The 22,501-nt window shown below is 46.1% G+C and overlaps 1 protein-coding gene across 1 annotated transcript in view; it reads left to right on the top strand.

The window, feature by feature from the left end:
- Positions 1-22,501, top strand: part of CLU (clusterin) — a 177,929-nt gene that overhangs the window by 141,424 nt on the left and 14,004 nt on the right. The window contains exon 6 of the mRNA XM_069605621.1: positions 19,467-19,580. Coding sequence (XP_069461722.1) covers positions 19,467-19,580 — 114 coding nt within the window. The remainder of the gene's footprint in view (positions 1-19,466; positions 19,581-22,501) is intronic.

Here is a 22,501-nt window from a genome sequence, read left to right as displayed (position 1 = left end):
TCAGGCCAGGAAGAAGGCTAAAGAACATGATGGCCAAAGGACAAGCGAAAAACCATGTGGCATGGACATGTTTGGACACTAGCCACAGTTATTAGGTAAACGTGGTAAGGCTAAAACAAAAAGCACCAAACAATTGTAAAAAAAAAGTCACTGCAACCACCAGCTTATCCATTTAGCACACTTAGAGTAACCAAAAATCCTTTGAATGTAGTCTAGGGAAAAACAAAAAGTGCACTCCATTGAACTGCATTGTACAATGATAAAAAGTTACCACAGGTCATAATAAGTTACTAAAAGTAGTAACAAAGTCGCAAGACTAAGGGATGTTTCCAATTACTGACAGCCTGAAGGACATGTCAGTTTCCCCATAACAGATGAGTAAAAAGACAGTGAAGTGAACTTCACTGCACTGTAAAAAGTACAGGCCAGGATCAAAAATAAAAGCAAAACATTTTGCGGTATCCATAAAAATGGAAGGAAAAGGTGCAGTAAAGAGAATTCTTTCCTAACAATCACCCCATCTATTTGAGCTAGCACAACTTTCTCAAATAAGAAAGCACCAATTTCAAATGTTTCTAAAGAAATGCACCCATCAGTAATTTCATTCTACTCCTTTTGATTTTGGCTTTAAAAAAACAAATCCAAAATGGTTGATGCTTTTTAAGTTGACATTGGTGGTGAACACTGTCACCGCTCGGTCAGCTCCCCATCTCTTCGGGATTACCATGGAACACTCCAACAAACTTAATTTCAATTGTGATATATTCTGATTCATGCCATTAACATGATCTCCTTTTGACGAATTGCACCCCATGTCGGATGTTTGCTAAATTGATAATTCCATTAGCGATCCTTTCATACTCTGTAGTTTCACCAACTTAAAACAGATCAGGTCATAAGGGCACTGGATTAAATATACCACAGCCTTACTTAAGCAGCTGTCAAGTACATTTGTTTCCTAGATCTGGGAAGTACCTAGTGGGGACCTTGTCATAATGTTGTTACCCACAGAACTATTCTATTTAAATAATGAAACTTACCCTGAAGTTGAGTTGCCACAGCCATCTGGGGTTCACTCTGCAGTGTTCATGAGTTACCCCCTCAACTCCCTCAGATTTGGCTCCTTTTTATGAGGATTCTGGTGCGACTGATTGCCACTGTTGTTTGCACCCCTCCGGTGCTCTGATGTGTCAGCCCGTGTTGGGTGAAGGCTGGGGGCCTACATAAGAGGGGCGCGATGTGCTAACAAAAACACAGGCACTCATACTGCAGTTCACCCGCCCACTGTGTTTCCCGTGTCAGAGGCACACCGCTGCGTTTATTGCACATCACGACGTTAGCGCAGTGACGTGGACATAACATCCCTCTTCTTTCCCCTTGAAAATACAAATGAAAACTTATAAACAATTCTATTGATCACACCAACAGTTCCATGTTAGTGCACATAGTGGCTTTCCAGGTAGCCTCGGTGCCGCCCTCAGGTGGTGCCGGCCGTGCTGCTGATATGTCATGTTTGGGTTGGAGGGGGACTCAGAAACAGTGCCCTTTCCGGACTTCCAGGCTAGACTCTCTGCATCAGCTAGTCTGGGAGCCTGGTACTATCCTCCTTCTTGGCCCAGGCTGCCTCCTTCTGCTGGGCTGGTGCCCTGATGCCACCCTCCTCCTTGGCTCTATACCATCACCGTTATCTCTCCCTCCATTGTCTCTCCTTCGTTCATTTGATCCACCTCCTCTCTCCACACGTCTGGGGAACTTTCTTGAACCATGATGCATTCCTGGTGATGAGTCTCCCATCACGGCTTGCAGTGATCATAGTTCCTTTTTGTTTGCATACTGTCCAGGGGGTGGTCTTGAATAGGCTCATCAGCTTGGTCCTTGATGGGTTCCAGAGGACCAATGCCTGATCTCCAACTTTGGTGTGCAACTTCTTTGCTCGCAGTTTATGCTCATGTGCTCATTAGCTCTGTCTCTCTTGTTGTGTGTCCTCTGTTCGCAGATGTTGCCTTGTTATGGGCGGTGATGAGGTATGGAGGATCGTAACACAGCTCTGAACATGATGTCAGCCGGGGGGGGACACGTGGGGTGTCACCCGGTATTTCCAGAGGAAGCGGTATAGTTCGAACTCCCATGGGGCTCACTGGGCCTTTGTGATCCTGAGGACTTTGTTAATTGTTCTCATAAACCGTTTTACATCTTTGTTCACCTGCGGCTGCCACGGTGTGATGAGGTGGTGTGTTATCCGGAGATCATCCATCTACTTGTCAAACTTGGCCCTCTGGACTGGGGGCCCATTGTCACTTTTTAGATAAATGAGTAGCCCATGTGTCACACGCATCTTTTCCAGGGCTGGCAACACTGCTTCCACCACCGTTGAATGGACCAATTCCACTTACGGCTCTCGTGAGTGTTCATTGATGGTGACTAAGAGGTAGGTCCCCTCTTGTACTGTGCAGAAATCGACACTCACTGATTCCCAGTGTGATGTGCCTCTTGGTTCAGATTGAATTGGTTCTGGTAGAGGCGGTTCACCCATGGTCAGGCACAGGAGGCATGAGGTGATGGTTGCCTCAACCTTTGCGTCGATCAGTGGGAACAACACTCTATCACTTATCCGTGCCTTGGTCCTCACCATGCCCTGATGGCCATTGCCTGCTAGGCCACTAACGTGTCCTGCAGCGTGAATGGTTCCAGGATGGTTGTCCTTCTCAGGATGAGGCCTTTGTCCATGATCAATAGCACCCCTGCCAGGGAATTCTTTGCCTCCAGGTTACGGTTGTTGTTGTTTTGAAGGAAAGAGTTCCACTCCCCTGCCAGGATGGGATTCTTTGTCAGGGTGCAGCAGGGGTTGGTGGGTTACACCAGTTCCGATATACTCAACGTCTTTGGTTTTGTTACGTCGACGACCAAGCATATGTGTTCCTATGTTTCTGCAGACTTCGAGATTTCAGCCGCATTGGCAGCTCGTGGGTGTCTGGAAAAGAAATCCACAGGGTTGTCCGCCCCCGGTCTATATACAAGGTCAAAATCATAATGTTGCAGTTGCAGCAACCATATACCGATTTGTGCCGGAGGGTGGGTTGCTGAGCCTGTGAAGATAGGGATTAAAGGTTTGTGGTCTGTGAAAGTCTTGAATTTCTGTCCATGCAAGTATAAATGGAACTGCCTGCACCACGACAGGATGGCGATGGCTTCCTTCTCAATGTGGGAGTAGTATTGTTCTGTGGGTGTGAGGGCCCTGGACGCATAAGCCACTGGTCGTGTATCTCCTGATGGGGTGCTTTGTACCAGTACAGCTCCTAAACCCACAGGGCTCACGTCCATGTATAGTTTTGTATGTAGGTGGGTGTCATATGCCATGGTTGTACTGGCCGACAATGACTCTGCGATGCTTTCAAAAGCTTCTTGGCATGGCTTGTCCCACTCCCACTTGGTGTCCGATTTAGACAGAGCTCACAATGGTTCTGAAAGCGGGGCTAGGTTGTTGATGAACCTCCGACATTGTGGTTGGTGCGTTTCCCTTGTTTTCAGCTACCTTGAGGGGGTCCGCCGACACGCCCCTGCTGGAACACATAGTTGTCAAAAAAAAGGTTAATTCCTCTTTGAGAAACTTGCAATTGTCTTTGTGGATGGTCAAGCCAGCCTCCTCCAACTTGTTGAGGACAACTTCTGCTTTGGTTTTGGAGTGTGCCAGGATGTCATCACTCACATTTAGGACTCCGGGGAGGCCCTGTAAAACAGTGTGTATGGTTTTTTGGAAGACCTCTGCTGCGGACGATATTCCGAAGTTTAATTGTTTTTATCTCCTTAGCCCCAAGTGTGTTGAGAACGTTATATATCTCGAGTCCTTGTGCAGCTTGAGCTGGTGATAGCCTGCTTTTAGGTCTCTCTTTTAGAAAAAATGTGGACCCTGTGAATTCTGCGATTATTTAATCGAGTGTTGGGGTGATATGTCTTTCCGGGATAATAGCTGCGTTGGGGAGACCCATGTCGATACATATTATGATCTTCCCCGGCTGCTTGGGTTTCTTTGTCACTACCATTGGGGAGACCCATGATGTTGGTCCTGTCACCTCCTAGATTATTCCAGCTTTTTCCAGATCGCGCAGTTCTTTGGCGACTAGGTCCCTCATGTGGAAAGGTGTTCTCTGGTGTTGTATTGCTTATGGCTGTACGGTTTGGTCGATATGTAGTTCGATCACCTTGTCTGCTTGTTAGGAGGTATTTTGTTGTCGTCTGAGACTTTGCAGATGAATTTGATCAGTCCCAGGTCTTCCGCTGAGTCCCAGCTGAGCAGGCATTCAATGCCTGATTCAACAATATATATCTTTGATTGGATTGTCGGTCCCCCATCCCTACTGTCTTTGTTCTCTGACTTTGCTTCCTGTTCCTGGGTGTCATCTTCGGACGTTGGCCTGTGGGGATACTCGGAGACCAGCACGCATAATGATCAAGACCGCCACATGCGCTGGGTAGTTGCGTCTCCCATGTCACTGCCCATAACACCATCCGCAGTCGTATGGGCCAGTGATTCAGGAGCATGGGTGGAGCCACTGTCCACCCCTCATGGTGGTGGTCTGTTAGTGACTGCCGCAATTGTTGGGGTTGGTGTCAGCTGTAGTTTTTGCATGGCTGTGTCCATATGGGCAGCTCTTGCGTGTGAGAGTTCCCTTTGGAGGCCGTATTCTAGGATGCAGTATAGGGGAATTCCTTTTTCACTGAGTATAATTCTTCTTAGCTTCTCCAAATACATTCCAATTATGATCTTGCATCTAATTTCCTTGTTAACATGCACGCGATAGTGCCAGCCGCAGCAGCCCGGTGTTGTAAGGGTCCAGTGTTTCCGCCTCGCCTTGTACCATTGTGCAAAAATCTCATAATCCAGGTTGAGTTGGGGCATGAAGTAGTGTGTGAGAGTGTCCTTCACTGCTTTGCATTCGTCATCACTGTCCGGCATGCGTGGGAGTTGTAGATGGGTAGTGTGCCATCCCCTACATTCAGTAACAGGTAGGACTTCAATTTCTTTGGCGTGGTCACATCCCTGCAGTCCATGGCCATTTCAAACTTCTGGATCCACAAAGCCCATCTGGGTCTGACGGATGAGGGTTCTGAGTATGGGTCGAAAGGGACCATAGTCATGCCCGATGTCCCTGTGTTTGTGGTGGGCTGAATACAGGTGCCAATCTGGCAGGGGCAGATTAGCCTGGTGTAGCAGGCATCATTAGGCGCATGGGGTGGTCAGCCACTTATTCCTAAACAGTTCTGGTTCGCAGTGCTCTCTGCAGGATGCTCTTTGTCCTCCTTCACATCCTCTGTCACTGCGGATGGAGAGTGCTAGGCTGGTATCAGCATGAGATTTCACGGTTGGTAGGCCTCATGAGAGTGCACAAATCTGCTGTGCTGGACTGCACTTAGTGTTCATTTGTTTAATTGTCATGCCCGTGACGCCTGGGCTGCAGTTCCCCTTGTCGCCGGTGTGGTGTACACAACTCTGGTGCTGCGGTGTGTCAGCCCGTGTTGGGTATAAGTGAGGGGCATGCTGCGCTAATAAAAACACAGGCACTCGTAATGCCGTTCGCCTGCCGACTGTGTCTCCCATGTCAGAGGCACGCTACAGCGTTTATTGCACGTCAATGCGTTAGCGCGGTGACGTGTACATAACAGCCACCGTATTGTGATTTTGTTATCGTGTCATAATAGATCACAAGTGAATACACCAACCAAGCACTTCGAACCTCCAGTGAAGAAGCAGGTCGCGCTCTTTCTCTTGGTATCTGTTGCATTTTTTTTTAGTGAAGCAGTCAAATGTTTCATGTTGTCGCCAATGTTGAAAGGTAGTTTCTGTACTCTTTGTAGGTTAAACACGTAAGCTTTATTCTAAGTTACATAAAAGCTATTACAATAGGAACACTTTAGGGAAACATAGAAATATCACTGGGCCCCATCACCCAGGCTAGCTTAGCTTGAACTGACAGAGTGGAACCTTGACACACACTCACAGGACAACATTCCACATTAGCATTCCAACATTCTGTCAGCTCATGCATTCACAGACAAGCACTATGCAACACGCCTCTCAGTTGAAGTCCCGTTATTTTCTCTTTACCTGAGTTCTCAGTCTCCAACTATTATATAAGAAATTCTCCAGATTCTTAAGCGGTGAATACGGAAGTGTCCTAAGTGAGGGCTAAGGGTGTCAGGAAGAGGCTTGCAACACAAGACTGCTGTCACTGTGTTCGGCTAGACACGACTAAGCAGCCGAGTCACTTCCCTAGAGATGGTAGTCTCCAGGAAGTGGACAGAGGTTTGCTGTGAATTTAATACTGCATGTGTTAAATGGAGTGTATTAATGAACGCATGGGTCTGCATCATCGGTCATCTGCACGCTTGAGGAATGCTGCTGGTTCCTATTGTAATAAAGCGTGCTGTGATGCCTGGGGTGGGAATGCTTCCAGAGCTACGTGGGCGCATTTCAATGCTGCTGTGGCGTTGGGAAAGCGGGAAACGACATAGAACTGTGCCTTGGTGGATATCACTGCAGGCAGGTAGTGGGCAGGAAGATGTGCGGTGGGGCGTGCTGCAAACGTGCAACAAGCGCCTGTTTCAGCACTTTGGAAATACTGGGCACAGCATTTTATGCACAGTGCAATATGTGCCCATGGCATAGAAGTGCAGAACACATATCAACTTCCGAAGTGGTGGATATTGATCCCACAGTGGATGTCGTCCTGGGTCAAGGTCAGCAGGCCTACATTGGTGGTCCCATTCAGGCTACACTATCTAGGTCTAGTCATCTGTCAATTCCCATGATGCTAGCCAGACCAGAGGATTGGATGGCCTCCACATCAGTTGATCTCCTCCTTTGCGCTACTGGTATCCTCGCCCGCCGCTGCTGCTGTGCACACCTCTCGAGGTCTGTACAGAGCAGTAGATTCTGGGTCTCAAAGATGTCCACTGCTGCTACGGGCTGCATGAGGTCTGGCAGTGTTTGGTGAAGTTATGGGTCTTATGTATCCTTCTTGGGTCCTATTGCAGGAACCTTTGTGTTAATTGTCCTCCACCTACTGCAGCCCTTTTAAAGGAGATCATACCACCAGGTTTTGGAAGTTTTCAGACTTGTAACCTGAAGAATATACAAACATCTATTTTGCAGTTAATTCTACCGGAATGAGGGAAATCCCGGAAAACACGTGGACATACTGCTGTACGGGGATCAGAAAAGGAACCATTAACGCACGTTTTAAACTGATCCACTTCAAGTACATACACCAGTATTACTACACCCCGGACAAACTAAAATACTTCCCAGACGCAACGGGAAGATGCAACAGGTGCAACGCTGAACAGGCAGACTTTCTTCATGTGTCATGGAACTGCCCGATCATACAGCGATACTGGGAAGAGGTATTTGATACAGTTAGTGGTGTCATAGGCCAAACGATATGCCCATAACCGCTGATAGGATTCCTGGGTTATACCAAAGAGATTCCCAAACACACTAGGAAACTGATTAGTCTACTACTCTTACTAGCCAAACGGCGGGTAGCAATGCAATGGGGGGGCGCGAAGGAGCCCTAAACACTCACAATGGAAGTTAGATATAATGTATTGCATTGATATGGAGAACGGTTGGGGGTCTTTGAATCAAAATCGAGGCAATCCTGGTAATATCCGGGATGCGTAAATGCATTTTTTGATACAACAATCTGAGGGCGTGGAGGAAGTGTCGTCAACACCAGAAGCCGAGAGGCACATTAATGTATAGAGGGGCAATGCCAGGTTCTTGAACGCGGCAGAGGAGTAGCCCTACTACCCCATCCGAGAACACATGACTTGTAGAACCCATAGCATAGAATAAATGTATGTCAAGATACATGAACCATGTTACATTCTGGAGTTTTGGGGGTGTACCAGGGCTGGGGGTGTGGTCTGAAGGGATGGTAATTACTCTGTGCTGATTGTTTGTTTTGATGTTAATAAATGGCAATAAATAAAAATGTAAAAGGAATTCTACCGGGATGAATTCCACCAGCGGAATTACTGTCATTTTGTCGGTAATTCGCTAATGGGGGAATTACTGCTATCCGAGTTAGATCCAGATTTTCATGACTCTGAATTAGTGGGTACTGGCAAAGTGGCGGTAAATCCGTTGCAGTCAACCATTCAGCGATTGCACCACACTTGTAATGAGGCCCAGTGTGCTCTACAAATTGTTCGCTGCTGAGACTGGGGTGAAGCCTGCAGGCACAGGTTGGAACCCAGCTGGTCAATTAGCCAGCCATCCCACTGGGGTGAAATGAGAATCCTTGGGTTGGGTAATGGCAACACCAGTTAATCGTCCTCACAGTCACAAGGCCACAGTGCCAAGGCGGAAGGTACTTTACAAGAACATTATTAAAAAGTACAACAATGAATGCATAATGTGAAACTAGTGCAACCGTGTACTGATTATTGTGTAAAGCAACCATCACTACTGCCTCTGGGATCACACCATTCGCCGGTGTAAAAGTGGGGATCCCAAATGGCTGTGTCCACTACAAACTGTTGAGACTCACAGTGATCCCTTTATGCCATGTTAATGTATAGCTCTGGTTACCACACAAATGGTGTAATTCATGCTTCTTATGCATTTATTCATGCATTATTGTCACACATTATTATACAGTAATACCCCCAACAGGCTATAAATTATGCATTCCTGTCCCCTAGAGCCAAACCCCAACAAAACACTGGTCCTGTTTTTTATCATATCACCACATTCCAACACTTCTCTCATTTTTCTATGCCCTATTGACGAATGTGCTCTCTCCTCCCTCCTTCTCTTAATAAAATAATACTACATTTGCCTAATACCTCCCACTTCTTAGTGCTGTTATAGTAGGTGATTTTCTTTGCCAAATTACTGTTCTCAATGCATCATCCTCCAAACACTGCAGTGATGAGTTTGCACTGCCGGGATTGAACCTGTTAGGCAGGGTGGACGGTGGACTCATATTCAAGGCAAGCTTTTAACTCACTGAGCTATCTTGCTTTATGATCCATTAGAGGTAAATGGACCTGTCTCATATCCGCCTAACTTCTACCTACCTCCTCTCTGATGAAAACCATCCTGCTGTTCGCTGCCTGGCTTCTCACCGCTCTCTCTCACTGGTACCGTTTTACTAACATTACAGGAGTAGCAGCGGTGACCTTAGACAAACTGACTCATTTGACATCACAGGAAGTGTGATCGCATGATCTTTGACCACAGTCACTTCACTAAAAATGTAATCATTCAGCTTGGACTCTGGTGAATTCACTGAAAGCAATTAGAACATCCGGCCATAGGTAGAAATGATGTCACATCTTTACAGAAGGGAATACAAGGATGGCACAGTAGTTACTTACAACCCCCTATGGCCCCCGAATGATGCCCCGCCCTCATGCATTGTGCCATAGAATGACTGGCGTCAGCTCCTTTCTGATTCCATTGGGTAGGCAGGTAGAGGGCAGTGGGCAGAGGCACCTGTTTTTTCCGGCTCTCGTGGGTGATTGATTCAAGAGATGACTCATCTGAAAGCATACAGGATCGACAACCAACCCAAGTTATACCTTCTCCAACACTAAATGCCTAATACCGCAGAGCAAACATCCGGTTACAGCCCGCCAACCTCTTGTTTCATCCAGTTTTTGTTAATTGCTATTATGGCCATCCTCCTCCCCTGTCCCAACAAGTAAAACAACTGTGCTCTTGTGCTCCTCTTTACTCCCCCGCCTCCATTTTCCTCCCTCTTCCTCTGTCTTTCACTTTGGATGGAGCAGCTGCTCCCCCTCTCAGCACCGGCAGACTGGATATGCCATGGCTGACCCTGGCAGCTCGTGTCAGGTCCTGCAGCACTTCGAGGGCACACTCTGCCACTCACGCTGTAGGCAACCTGCTGGGTTCTCAGTCCCAGAATCTGTTTCTAGGTGATTTTCAAGCATGTCCAGCGCAGCGTGGACTCAGTGGCAGCCTCCATCAGAGTTTATGTACAGCAGCAGGACGCTGCCGCCTGCCTCAGGTGAAGACCTTTACCAATGTGCTCCTCTTGGCCTCCTCCTCTGAGGGATGACAGAAGGAGAGCGCACCTCCTTTTTTCTTCAAATTACGGTGGCTCTGTTGGTTTCCTGCTAAACACCTTGCCAATCCTGCTTTGATCCCTGTCTCCATTCACATGACGGGGAGAGGTCAGGTGGCATTAACCCTGTCTGCTCCATGGATTGTTAGTTACTCTTTCTGTAATGCTGGTGAAGCTGCCATGTGGATTTGTTACATTTGGGGAGAAAGGGTTGCTGAAATATCAATTTTAAGTTAACTTACCATTATTTCTCTAAAGGAAGGGATAATTAATCACATAGCCCCGCCCCTTCCTCTGACCTATATCCGGTATATATACGCAGGGTGCTGAAGCTATTTTTAGTTTTTTCTTTCTTCTGTGTCAAACCTGTTTCTTATTCCTGTTTTTGGCTTTCTCTGGAATCTCCAATCAGTATTTTTGACATTATGGCACCCCATAAACCTCCTTGGAGTAGTCCCACTTTCAAGCCACTCAAATGGGACAAACCCCCCCCTAACCCCGGCCTGGTAATCGCTGTAGTTTCAATGCACGTTACTGAGTTTTGCTGTTCAGTGAGATCAGTTTTTTGTAAATCTGTCATTCATTTTGGCATTCTATGGTTTTAATGAATTGTTTGATGATGGTGGATCTTCTCGGTCTCTTGGGGCTGGCAAGTTCTTTGTTTTGTTGTTGGGATTTATCCTGGGTGTGGATCTTTCTTGCAGGGTTTTCCGCTGCTTCTCAACAAACTCTTCAAATGTGGGAGCTCAGCCCCAACTATAGGATTCGGGCAATTTAGGAATTCGCACGATCCTCCAGGCGATGGGCGTTTGGCAAACGTCAAACGCAACTTCTTCCTTCTACTAGACCTAGCTACTGTGAATACTTCATCATAGTTCCGTTCATAGTAGGGTAATAATAGCAACTGCTATTACAGCTCTCAGAAGCTGGGGGAGTCTTGCATGAAGCGCTAAATAAGGTACGGATCCTCGAAGGAAAAAAAAGCATATCCCAACCCACCTTCAAGCAGCAGTGCTTGTGGAGTGGAACCGTTTCCTCTATTGCCTGCAGCATGCAAAGAGAAAGACTTCCTTCCCCATCCCCAAAAGAAAACGATTTTGCACAGATGGGAATGTACTAGACGTTTTACTGTCTTTCAACAGCAGAAACACAAAATTAAACGTAACCATTTGAGTCAGGTCACACATGCCACAGAAGCCACCCAGTAACCGTCACTGGAAGTAGACCTCCTATGAAGAGCCACATGAGCAAGGCATTGTGGGTATGCAAATGTGCCCAAATGCAAGCCTATCGCTCCAGAAAATTGTCTTTGTCTTACAGGGCAGTGCTATTTCATATATAGTGTAATGAACTCAAGACAGACATTTCTCAATGCTGCAGAAAACTATATGCTGGTTTTTACCCTTGTTAGGCATTATCAGAGGAGTATAATATGACAACTTTGCGGTTGGAGTATTGGGGCATATGTAGCAAACACCAGCAGAGTTACAGTGGCGTTAAAAAGGCTTGGGAGAGGAGTGGGGGAGTCTTTCTCACAAAATGTGAAACTAGACTAAGCCATTTGAGCCAAGTCGCATTTGCCACTGTGCCATCGAGTAACCATCACTGGAAGTTCACCTCCAGTTCAGAGCCACATGAGCAAGGCATTGTGAGTATGCAGATTAGCCAAATTGAAAATCTTTTGCTACAGAAAATGGGGCCTGTCCACAAAACAAACTTATGCACACGGGGACAGAGGGCAAGGCAAGAGCAGAGCAGCAGGCAAACACTAGCTCCTGCACGGGAAACAAACTGAAAGAAATCCAAAATGACGGCAAGCCTTTTGAAGACTTCCCTCCCCTGGCTTGGAACAGGATGCCAATTAACCAATGAATTTGAAAGTTTGCCTCAACCAATGGGAAGATGAAGAGAGATTTAATTCTGAGGATAAGATCCACAAACTGTGTCTCTGTGGTGGGGAGAGGAGATTTTGTTGAGAAAGCTGGATAGCACCAGAGCAGGGGAACCAACCCCTTGAGCCCAGAAAAAAGGTGTATTTCTGTGAGTCAGAGACAAGCCCGTTTAAGCCCAGGAGAAGGTGTGCGCCAGTGACGGGCAAAGTGCCATCGAACTCCAAAACAGGGCTGTGCTCTAATGAGCAGGAGAAGAGCCCCACTAAACCCCAGAAGAGGCGTAGCACCTGTGAGATTGAGAAGTGCCCCATGAATGCCAGAAGAGGGGTGTGCTCCAGGCAGGGAGAGAAGAGCCCCATTAAACCCCCAAAAAGGGGTGTGCAACTTTGAAGGGGATAGAAGCCCCATGAACCTCAAAAGAGGGGTGTGCTCCAGTGAGGGGAGATGATCCCCTTGAACACGAAGGGGGTGTTCTCCAATGAGAGTGAGAAGTGCCTCCTGAACCCCAGAAGAAAGGTGCGCTACTGTGAGGTAGAGGTGGGCCCAAGGGATCCCTGGAAGAGGGGATGTGCTACGGTTAGGGAGAGGAGAGCCATTTGAGGCCAGAAGAGACCCCTGACCCAAGAGAAGGGAATGGTGAAAAGTAGCAAATGAGAGAGTGACTTTGACCCTAGAAGAGGGGGTGGGTAACAGAATAGGAGAGCCCTTTGCGCTCCAGATGATGGGTATGCTCCATTTAGGGGGAGGAGAACACCATAAGCCCAGAAGAGTGGTGTGCAACAGCGAAGAGAGAAAAAGAAAGGGTGACTTTGATCAACAGGAGAGGGGATGTGTAAAAGGGGGGGAGATCCCATTGACAATAGGGAAAAGGCAATCCCCCAAAAATGTGAGGATGAGTGTCAGAGAGGCGTTGTGGTCCCCAAAAGAAAGGATAAGACCTGAGCTATAGAAATGACTAGCAGGAGACCTTCCCGTATGTAACTTTCTTGATGCCTTTTATTTGTCGTCCTACATATATTATCCTGTTTTCAAGGAGTATGTTTCCCAAGAACCTTTATGTTACAGCCATCCTGAAACTATTTTCATGCAATAGTAATATGTTTTACTATTGTTTAAAAAAAAACCTTTATCTTTATTCTGGTGTCAGTAGTTCTCTCGGCTATGTGACACAGGGGCGGAGGTAAGAACACCAGGTGATAGAGGTGGGTCTAAAAAGAACAGTTCTGTAGTCAGCGAGAACAAGGATCCGGTTTGCCGTGTTGACACTAGGCAGGACCAGGAGGTGGGAGAAGGTCAGAGAGGTTACGATAAGATCAGAGAGGCGCAAGGGGGAGAAGCATGGAGGTGGGGCCTGTTGAGGGCAGAGCAAGGGGGACAATTATATAGCTCTCTGTGCTGGCTAACCACTATGACCCATCTGCTCCCAAGACTATGGTCTGTAGTAGGCCTTGGGGTACAGACCCTAAAAAGCCCACTACAAGCACAGCACATAAAGAAGGGTCTTGGAAACCCTAAAGCCTTGAACACCCAGGGAACTAAGACGGGAAGATGCAACACCTTTTAAACTGTAAGGGGTGGGAAGGACATTCGAGGGGCAAAAACAGCCAGGAGTGCCATGTATGGCATTGTGGGAGCCTCCCAGAGGATTAGAGCCCCAGTTAAGCCCAACTAGAAGGATCACCATGATATTTTGATTTTGGGAAAGTCCCAGTTCTACTTTAAGCTGTACCCATTTTGTAACTGTTCCGCTAAAATAAAATGTGGTCTTAAATCTATGATCTTGGAAAATTTCTTGGTTCCAGGTCGATCTGTGACAGGAGTTAGAACCTGCTTTTTTTATTGTATTGTTCGTTTGATGATGTTGCAAACCAGGAATCTTCTACCATTGTGGGTCGTGGCATACTGGCCCACTGGAAAGCTAAACAAATGTTAATGCCTTCTTCCAATTTCAGCTGATAGTTTTGCTGAACCCATAATTGTAGCCACTATTATGCCAACCAAATGACCTATAACAACTCCTCCATGACCAAAACACAGGGAATCAGAAAGAGAAGAAAAGTGTAATGAAGGCTGTTGGCCAACTATGGAGGAAGTGTCTGAACCCAGAGCAACAAGTCAGCAACATTGTCTAGAACACATTTGCTGGAGAAGCAGTCAAATCAAACGAAGACACCCCGAACCTCTAGCACTTCTCTCTGACTGGCTCTACCTAAATACCTGTGAAGATTGAAAAACTCTGCCTAGCGTGTTATCTTGGACATTGCCCTCCTTCGCCCTCCGAAAATTGGAGATTGACATAGTTATGATATGCTATATGATATGATATGGCATTTATAACGCGCCTATACACAAGTGTTTCAAAGAATTAAAACATAATGCACGATGGGACAGTGGTTCTATACACTGAGTTTCAGAGATAAGAACCTGGAGAGTGCCTCCCACTCGTGCATGTGCAACTGCGCACAAGGAATCTACTTTGCAACGATCAGCAGTGCTCATGCTGTGAGTGGTCTTAAGAAGCATGCTGCTTCTCCCTGCTTTCCTGCGGTGCGGACCCATCACATGACACCAAGCATACCTGGCCAAACCTTGAAAGGGAGTTTTGCTAATGGCGAGACCCCTTGTACTCTGCTGTTGAGTTGTTCCTGATCAATCTGGGATTCTAGTAGATAAGGTCCCAAGGGAAATGGATCTTTGCAGAAATGTTGTGTTATGTTAGTGGGATTTATAGCGCACGTCGATGCCCTTGGCATGGTCTCCAGCGCTCAAATCCTGCATCAGTCTGTTCCCTACTAAGCAAGCTCTGGCCTCGGCTGGGCATCTGTGAGAGTAGAACCTGCACCTCAGAGGCAGGAAAATCGGTTTATCGGTTTGGGATTAGAGCCTTAGATGACTTCTCTGGACGCATTAGGTGGATTCAAAGAACGAAAGAAACAATACCATCATTACTGATTAATAACGATTGGGGCAAGTGAAGAACATGGAGGTAATGAAACAGTTTACGGCTCCGGATAGGGTTCCTCCAGTAGGATGCATGGCAAGAGATATACTGGATGCGTTCTGTGATAAAATGGTGGCGTTTGGGAAAGTACCGCGTGCTTGTGAATTGCCTGCCTGCGGGTAGTAGCTAAAGGCACAGGGGAAGAGAGAATCCAAGTGTGGTTTATGCACAAAGTCTTTATCAATAATGTTCTCATGAAAAATAGCAGGTATATTGAATTACCTGTCCACTCCAGCTTCTACTCGATTGCTGTAGTGAGAAGGCATTCACTGTCTATCGATTGAATCAAAATTATACATTAGAAGCATAGTGAAACTGTCCAACTAGGACAAACCCCATCTGTTGAGAAATTCAGATTCTTTTGAAACCAAACATTTTTATGAAAGAAGAAATGCTCTGTGCCTTCGAGTGGGACTTGGTCCAAGGGGGTGTGAGCACCTCTAAATCAGTGTGTTTAATTCTGCAGCAGCCCCCACTATGCAGAACCAATGTTTTCAGATATTCTAGTACGAAACCCCCCAAATATACGCAGGAGGTTGGGATTTCTCACACAGTGACATATGGGGTGATTTTGTGAGTGGAATCATTCTTCAGCGTGGCATACCTGCATGAGCACATGATGTCGTTTGGTGTATTACCGGGGTGACGGTATGCCATTTAGTGTGGAAATTGAAAATGAAATTCTCAATGGAAAGTCTCTTAGTGGTATTTTGGAGACGAAGCCCCTGGTTTTATGAAGCCAGACCAAGGGACTGGTCTCCACAAACATCAATTTCTATGAGAATGCATTGTATGTAAGGATTTAAGCAGATTATCCAAGTGTGGAATGAGTACACGGCTGTGTATAAAAGGTCTGAGAAGGTCATTCTATTGGAATTTAAAAAACGAAATCATTCACAGTCTATGTGGTTCTTTGAGAGCACTGGCATAAAAGGAAAGGGAGTTTGTTAATAGGCAACTCATGAGAACATTTTGCGATAGCAAGCACCCACAAGCGAACATTAAGCAATAATCGATTGGCAAACCCAGGAGAAAGTGAATCGATGCAGATAGTCCTTAAACACGCAAAACCCTAAAATTACACACGTCTTTATATTTCAGTGTAACGTGAAGGAATAATCAATAGTCGAAATTCCCCCACACCCCTTCCCCTATCCCATCCTCATACCCCGGTCCCATATCATCCTGCCACCTCAGTACCGGTACTAAGTACTGCCTAAGTGGAATGTTAGCTGAAGCCAGGGCAATCACAGATGGATCAAGACACTGGTTATCCATGTCCCAACCCCCGGCCTCGATGGTTCATGGAGACTTGGAAAGGAAGATCCCTATAGAGGCAAGATAAGTCTACAATGTCCCAACCCCCGGCCTTGATGGTTCATGGAGACTTGGAAAGGTAGATCACTATAGAGGCAAGATAAGTCTACACTGTCCCAACCCCCGGCCTCAATGGTTCATGGAGACTTGGAAATGTAGATCACTATAGAGGCAAGATAAGTCTACACTTTATACATGTTGATGGTGAGACGATAAAATGCATAAGCTTTGGAAGTCCCAGAGAAGCCTTCTTCAGACTGTGATCACGCACAGTAATGACATTGGACATAAGAAAACGACACCGGCACCCAACAGCTTTCAACCCTAGTGCTGGAAAATGACAGTAGGGTGACAGTAATTACCTAATGCTTCGTATATAATGGCACGTTATTTACCCCTGCCGAGCATTGGGCAAATAACGTAGTCCTACTGTAATATCATGTACTGGAGTTCAGAACTGTTTTCCAGTGGGTGCGAATCATGTCTATTTCTGATCCCCAATTTTATGGCTCTGCAGATAAGTGGGCCATCACAAGACTGACTTCCCTGCGTACCTTTTCCTGCAGCCAAATGAGCTTAAAGTGATAGATGCTTGTTACTTTTTTCTATGTAAAAGATATATACAGCCCTCTGTTTTTCTCTGTTGCTCATGTTATTGGGTAACCACCAGCTAAACAGCCTTCCGCATTTGACCATCTCAGCATCATATAAAAGTATAACAATTCGGATTTTGCTTTTTAAAACTGGACTCACAGGGCAGCCATCCTTTTCTCTGTACATGTTGGTGAAGAGGTATCAAGGTTTCGTGCACACAATTGTATCATTTTGTGTATAAACCATTGACTTGTGTTCCTCGTTAATGTTACCAAAGGATAGCCTTTAATAAGGTAAGTTTAGTATTCATGGACTCACATTTCTGGGAGAATTATGGTATCATTAAATATAATATCTGTATTTCCAGTACACTTTAAATATCTTACAAAGTTCCAACTGAACACTTTTTATCTCTATCAGCAGGAGAGGACATACTTTTAAATTGGCAATACCACAGATCCCCATTTAAAGTAGAGCGCATCACACTTGCCTTAGCCCGGCCACTATAAAGTCATCCATACCTTCATAACTGTAACAATGATCCACTGTGTAATAAATAGCAAAATCTAGGCCCGATTTATTTTTAAAACCTGCAGTATCATGAAGAATCACTTATAATTCACTGTAGATGATCAGATTAAAAAAAAATAGTCCACATTGACATGACCAGGGAGGCCAGCGATTCAGCACAAACATCTAATTATGTCGTTCTTTCATTTTAATTTTCGCTAACTAGACACAAAAAGGATGTCTTTTCATTAAGGAAACAGTAGCATTGTTACCACCACAACGCTTACCCCGCCCCAACCCAAGAGCTTATCAATGGGTCTTTTGTTTGGGTGAGGAGATCATTCTCTTTCAATGTAATGGTAACGCTACTGGGTTTTATGACTTATGCATGTAAATGTATTTCCAATTTCATGCAGTTGGATTTATTTTTGTAGAAAGGGTGCAATCCGAATAAGGTTTGACAATGAAATGTACTGGGTAAAATCCTAGTTCCAAGATGGATCCAGATTTGGGTGGTCTCTGTGAAGATGCCATGAAAGAGTTACAGAAGCAACCATTTGGCCATACCGCTGTGCTGACAGGCATTGAACGAGATGCATTCCCTAACATGCATGCCAATATTATTCATTCCATTTCAGAGACCTTACTCCAGTCCGGGATTTAACTATTATAATTGGGAAATCCAGGACTTCAAGTCCCAGGACTCGACTAGCATCTCCCACATTGAATGGACAATGTTGGCATGTATGCCCACATTTGCCTGTGGGTGTCCCCTATTCCCATGAAAATTCCTACTTCCTGTGCACATGCTTCCCATTGGTAAGGCAACCACATTCGGTGCCACAGCCAGAGGGTTCATCTCTCAGGACTTGCTGTGCATGCAGCAGGCATCCAATCCCAACTCTCTAACCCAACCCCTCTCCATTGAGGACCTCAAGCCCTAAAGTGGTTCCAGGTGAAGCTGTGCTAACAATGACTGTGCGGCTCCTAGCGCTGTCAATTATAGCGCAGGTGCAATCCATGAACACTATGGCGGAGCTGTGGCCAACCCATCCTCTGTCAAAGTGTGTGACAATAGTCTGTGCTAGAAGATCTTTGTGTTTATAATCGACCGCCATCTCTCAGTGTGTAGTCCTAAAGTGGCCCTTCCCGACAATCTTCCTATTTTGAAGGGGTACTCCTGATATACAGCATTGTTTTTACTTTCTCTCACCTAAAATGTACTTTACTCCAATGCACGTCAATGGAGAAAATCAAACCTCCCTCACACAGGTGAACTCTCCCGTTTAAGTGTTCTCAAATGTTGAACAGTATGAAAACAGTCCATTCTTTGTATGCTGCATGAGACACATGCTGGGGCCCTTTAAAACCGGCCCTGGTAAAAAAAAAACAATGCCAACATCTAGGTGCCATATGACCACCAGTTAGATTTCTTGATTGGATCCATTAATCATTATACTGTGGGTTTATCATCCAGAGAATAGGGCTTTATTATGGGTTATTAGGAAGAGACATGTGACACCAGTAAAGCTTTCGGATAGGGTGTTTAATCCAATTTATTACACAATGGGGCGTGGCTTTGTTCTCCCAGCCAATGAGGAGGCTCAGAGCGGGGTATGACCATATGGCCACCATCCTCCCCGCCGGGTGACGAGGTAAGAGGTAAGGCTCCTCTGTGCCCCCATTCCCATAGATTTCGCACCCCCTCATCCCCACCCCACCTACCTTCTCTTTTCATGTCCTGTGCTGGGAACAGTACTGTTCCTGGATTGTCCCAATGTGCGACACAGCACCATGGCAAGTGAGAAGGGACTATCTACGCAGTCCCTTCTAACTCGATCCATGGGGGCCATTGTTTTGCTTCTTTTTTTTTAACCCTTCCGCAAAACAGCCTATTAGTACCCTAGTACCTCATGCCTGGGTACTAATAGCAATATTACATGGAGGGGGGGCCTGTAACTATTGCCCGGGGCATTACCTATCCATGTAATATTTCACAATTCCCTTTTGAGGTTTTGACTGTACATCAGTCCATTGATTTCCCGCTTGTTTTTTTAGAAAAAGAAAATGCCACAAATGACCGCATGGTTTGCAAGGAGCTTCGCAGGAATTCCGAAGGCTGCTTAAAGATGAAGGACAAGTGTGAAACATGCAAAGCGATTCTGGCTGTGGGTGAGTTATGCATACAGAAAATACTTTGTAATACAAACTCTACGTATGGCGCATTCAATTTTATGTGGACTGACAGAAGCCTAAGGTACAAGGTCATCTCTGCACTAGTTTTACTAGTAGTATATACATGCTTCCAAAGCACTGAGATGGCCTGTTCAGCCTTCTGTGAGGTTCCAGGAAAGAAACTCTGACACAAGGGATTCATGGTTTTTGTCAATTACTCTTTTTTAAATCAAACAGGTTGGGGAAATGCCTCTCTGACCCCCACACTAGAGGCGTTTCCCTACCTAAAACCAAAACTAAGGGTCTGCCAAAGTCAGAAAGTGCAAAACAAGATCGTCCTGTGTCTAAAGTACTATCCTGGCTCTCACATGCTGATAAAATAAACTCTAAGGTGAAAAAAGTAATGTCTTTGGCCTTGAGTGATTGATAATTGTTCAAGTGGAAAAATGCACAACTCCAACACAAATGTTCCAGAAGGATAGAGTTCCTCGTTCCAGAGGGTGATTCCCAGCCCCTGGATTTCTCTTCCCTCCGCTGTATATTCAAAGATATGAGTTCTATTCCTTCACAACACAACTGATATTCAAAACAACTTAGCTCTTCCATCTTTCTCTTGTTAGGATACCTGGTGTACTCCCCTGCAAGGTTTTCACTCCTCTTCTCTCTGGTTTTACACAGTATTTGGCATAGTCCTAATGTATCTATCTATCTATCTATCTGTGTTCTTAAATTGCACCACTAACCCAAAGGCCTCAGGACGCTCAGACCCCCTTTTGGTGATGTATTTCTTATGCACTGTTCAATTTGCCCTTGCCTGGTGCGTTTCCATCCCAGGGCTTTCTTATAAACACTTGTAACTGCCTGGTATGCTTCTCGGTCTTAAACACACTTGTAACTGCCTGGTATAGTTTCCTTGTAGGACTTTTCTTCATGCTGGTTCAACACCCACTTTCCAATGTAATATCTTCTTGGGTCTGCTTCATGGGTGTAATTTTAGGGGCGATAGGGGTGTTTGTCCCCCCCAACTTTCATGGCACACCATTTTGTCCCCATTCATTTGGCTGTGGCATCTTTTCTTCAGATGTCATGCCCCCCCGCCCAACTTTTTCAGCAAAGTTACTCCACTGATCTGCATTATCTGACTCTGTATCTGCCTGGTACACTATCCTGCCAGGGCTTTTCTTGAATGTGTATTGTACACATCGACAGTATCTTATTTTTCATTTGGTTTCCCTTTCCATGAAATGTTCACAGGTTCCTTCTCTTTCAATTGCCTTATTTGCTTTCCTCACAATTTATCTCCCTTGGCATATCTGCCAATGTGCCCAGGTGTCCCCGTTCCCATTCTGGGGACTCAGTTCTTTCTGGCATGCTTCGCTCCCCTCCTGGAAAGACGGTGATGGTTGTTCAGTATCTCTCCTCCCCTCGCCATCTTCATTCCTCTGCTTCTCTGTTTTCTGCGGCTCCTGCTACACCCGTTTGCTTTGTGTCAGGCTCCGGGAAGGCAAACGCTGCAGCTGCACAGCTGCGGAGCCCAGCATCTCTGTGCTGGCTTCTGCCACTCTTGCAACGTCGTCCTCTTGTGGACAGTTTTTCTCTTCCCCCTATCTGAGCCGGATGACTCCACGGAACTCCTCATGGTACTCAGCGAGAGAAGCAACTTTCTCTCTCCAGCAGCTCTCCGCAGTCAGGTTCTGCTGTGGTTTAAATCTCCTGGCTATCGGTAGACGCTCCCAACAACTAGAGTGCAACTTGCATTCTTGGTCTTTTCCGCTCTGCATCACTTGGCTCATCTTCCTCGTCCCAGTATTCTTGCAGTTATGGGAATAGAAGTCCATTCCTGATGTTTTACAGGGAAAGTCTGAATCTTTGTGATCACTGTGCTGCCCATTATTCCGCCGACGAAAATATCGACAATTGCGGCGCAGGGATCAGATCATTTTTGCCTGCATCCTCCAACCCGCATCCCCCAATCTTACACTTACCTTTAATGCAGCGCACTTCTGTGTGTGCCGCCAACTGCCTTGTACCCCTGCAGCGTCAGTTCCTCCCACTTACGTGGGGCGGTGACAACGCTGCTGGGTCCTTTTTTTTTCTTTTTTCTCCTTAGCTGCCACTTACCGGAATGGTAAGGGAGGGACACCCCAGCAACCCCTGACTCTCGTTACTGTGACCAAGCAGAGCGGGGCCCCCCCACCAACCTCCCACTCCACTTGGGCGCAGTAATGGGAGTTTGGATTTTTGTACTGCGCTCAGTCGCAGTATTCGTAATGTCGCCACAATCATGGTGCCATTTTGGTATGATTCCGAAAGGTCTGGGTGAGCGTTTTTCAGAGGTCTTGAAGTGCAAGCTAGTTTTGAATAGCTTGTAAGCAGAGTCAGAGGAGCTGTTGTCATGAGTTGTGAAGGCCAAGTCAAATCTTGTTAGAAGGCTTTCAGTATCTTTCTTAGGGGAATGAGGGCGGTGTAACCACATGCCATTATGGCACTGGGTATGGATGGGGGTCCTCAAGAGAGGAGGGGAATACCATGCCTTCTCTGATGGTACCCTGCTACTCCCACAGAGGCCGTCTCCCCCCATGTGATCCTCCCTCACGTAACCACCCCCAGGGTCCGGATTAGGTAGTGGCTGCCATCCCCATGCCACATAGGGAGCGGTCACCGCCAGGAAAGGAGTGATGACACCATCGTACTCATCACACTTTCTAAAGAGAGAAGTATAGGGGTGCACAGACAAGTTAAATAAAGGTATGAGAGTGGAAGGATTGTGAATAAGAATGTATCAACAAGAAATAGTGTGCAAATGTTATACAAAGACTTCTGGTGCAATCGGGCTGTCGTCACAAGGCCACTTGGGACAGAGAAAACCAAACAAATCCAAAGCTGTGTATTGCTACCCAGCAAGCCCAGATGCACTC

Source organism: Ambystoma mexicanum, chromosome 4p, assembly GCF_040938575.1.
Source record: "Ambystoma mexicanum isolate Mex_15411 chromosome 4p, UKY_AmexF1_1, whole genome shotgun sequence".
Lineage (NCBI taxonomy): Eukaryota > Metazoa > Chordata > Amphibia > Caudata > Ambystomatidae > Ambystoma > Ambystoma mexicanum.
The sequence above is the reverse complement of the archived record's forward strand: the minus strand, read 5'-3'. Positions and strand labels throughout refer to the sequence as shown.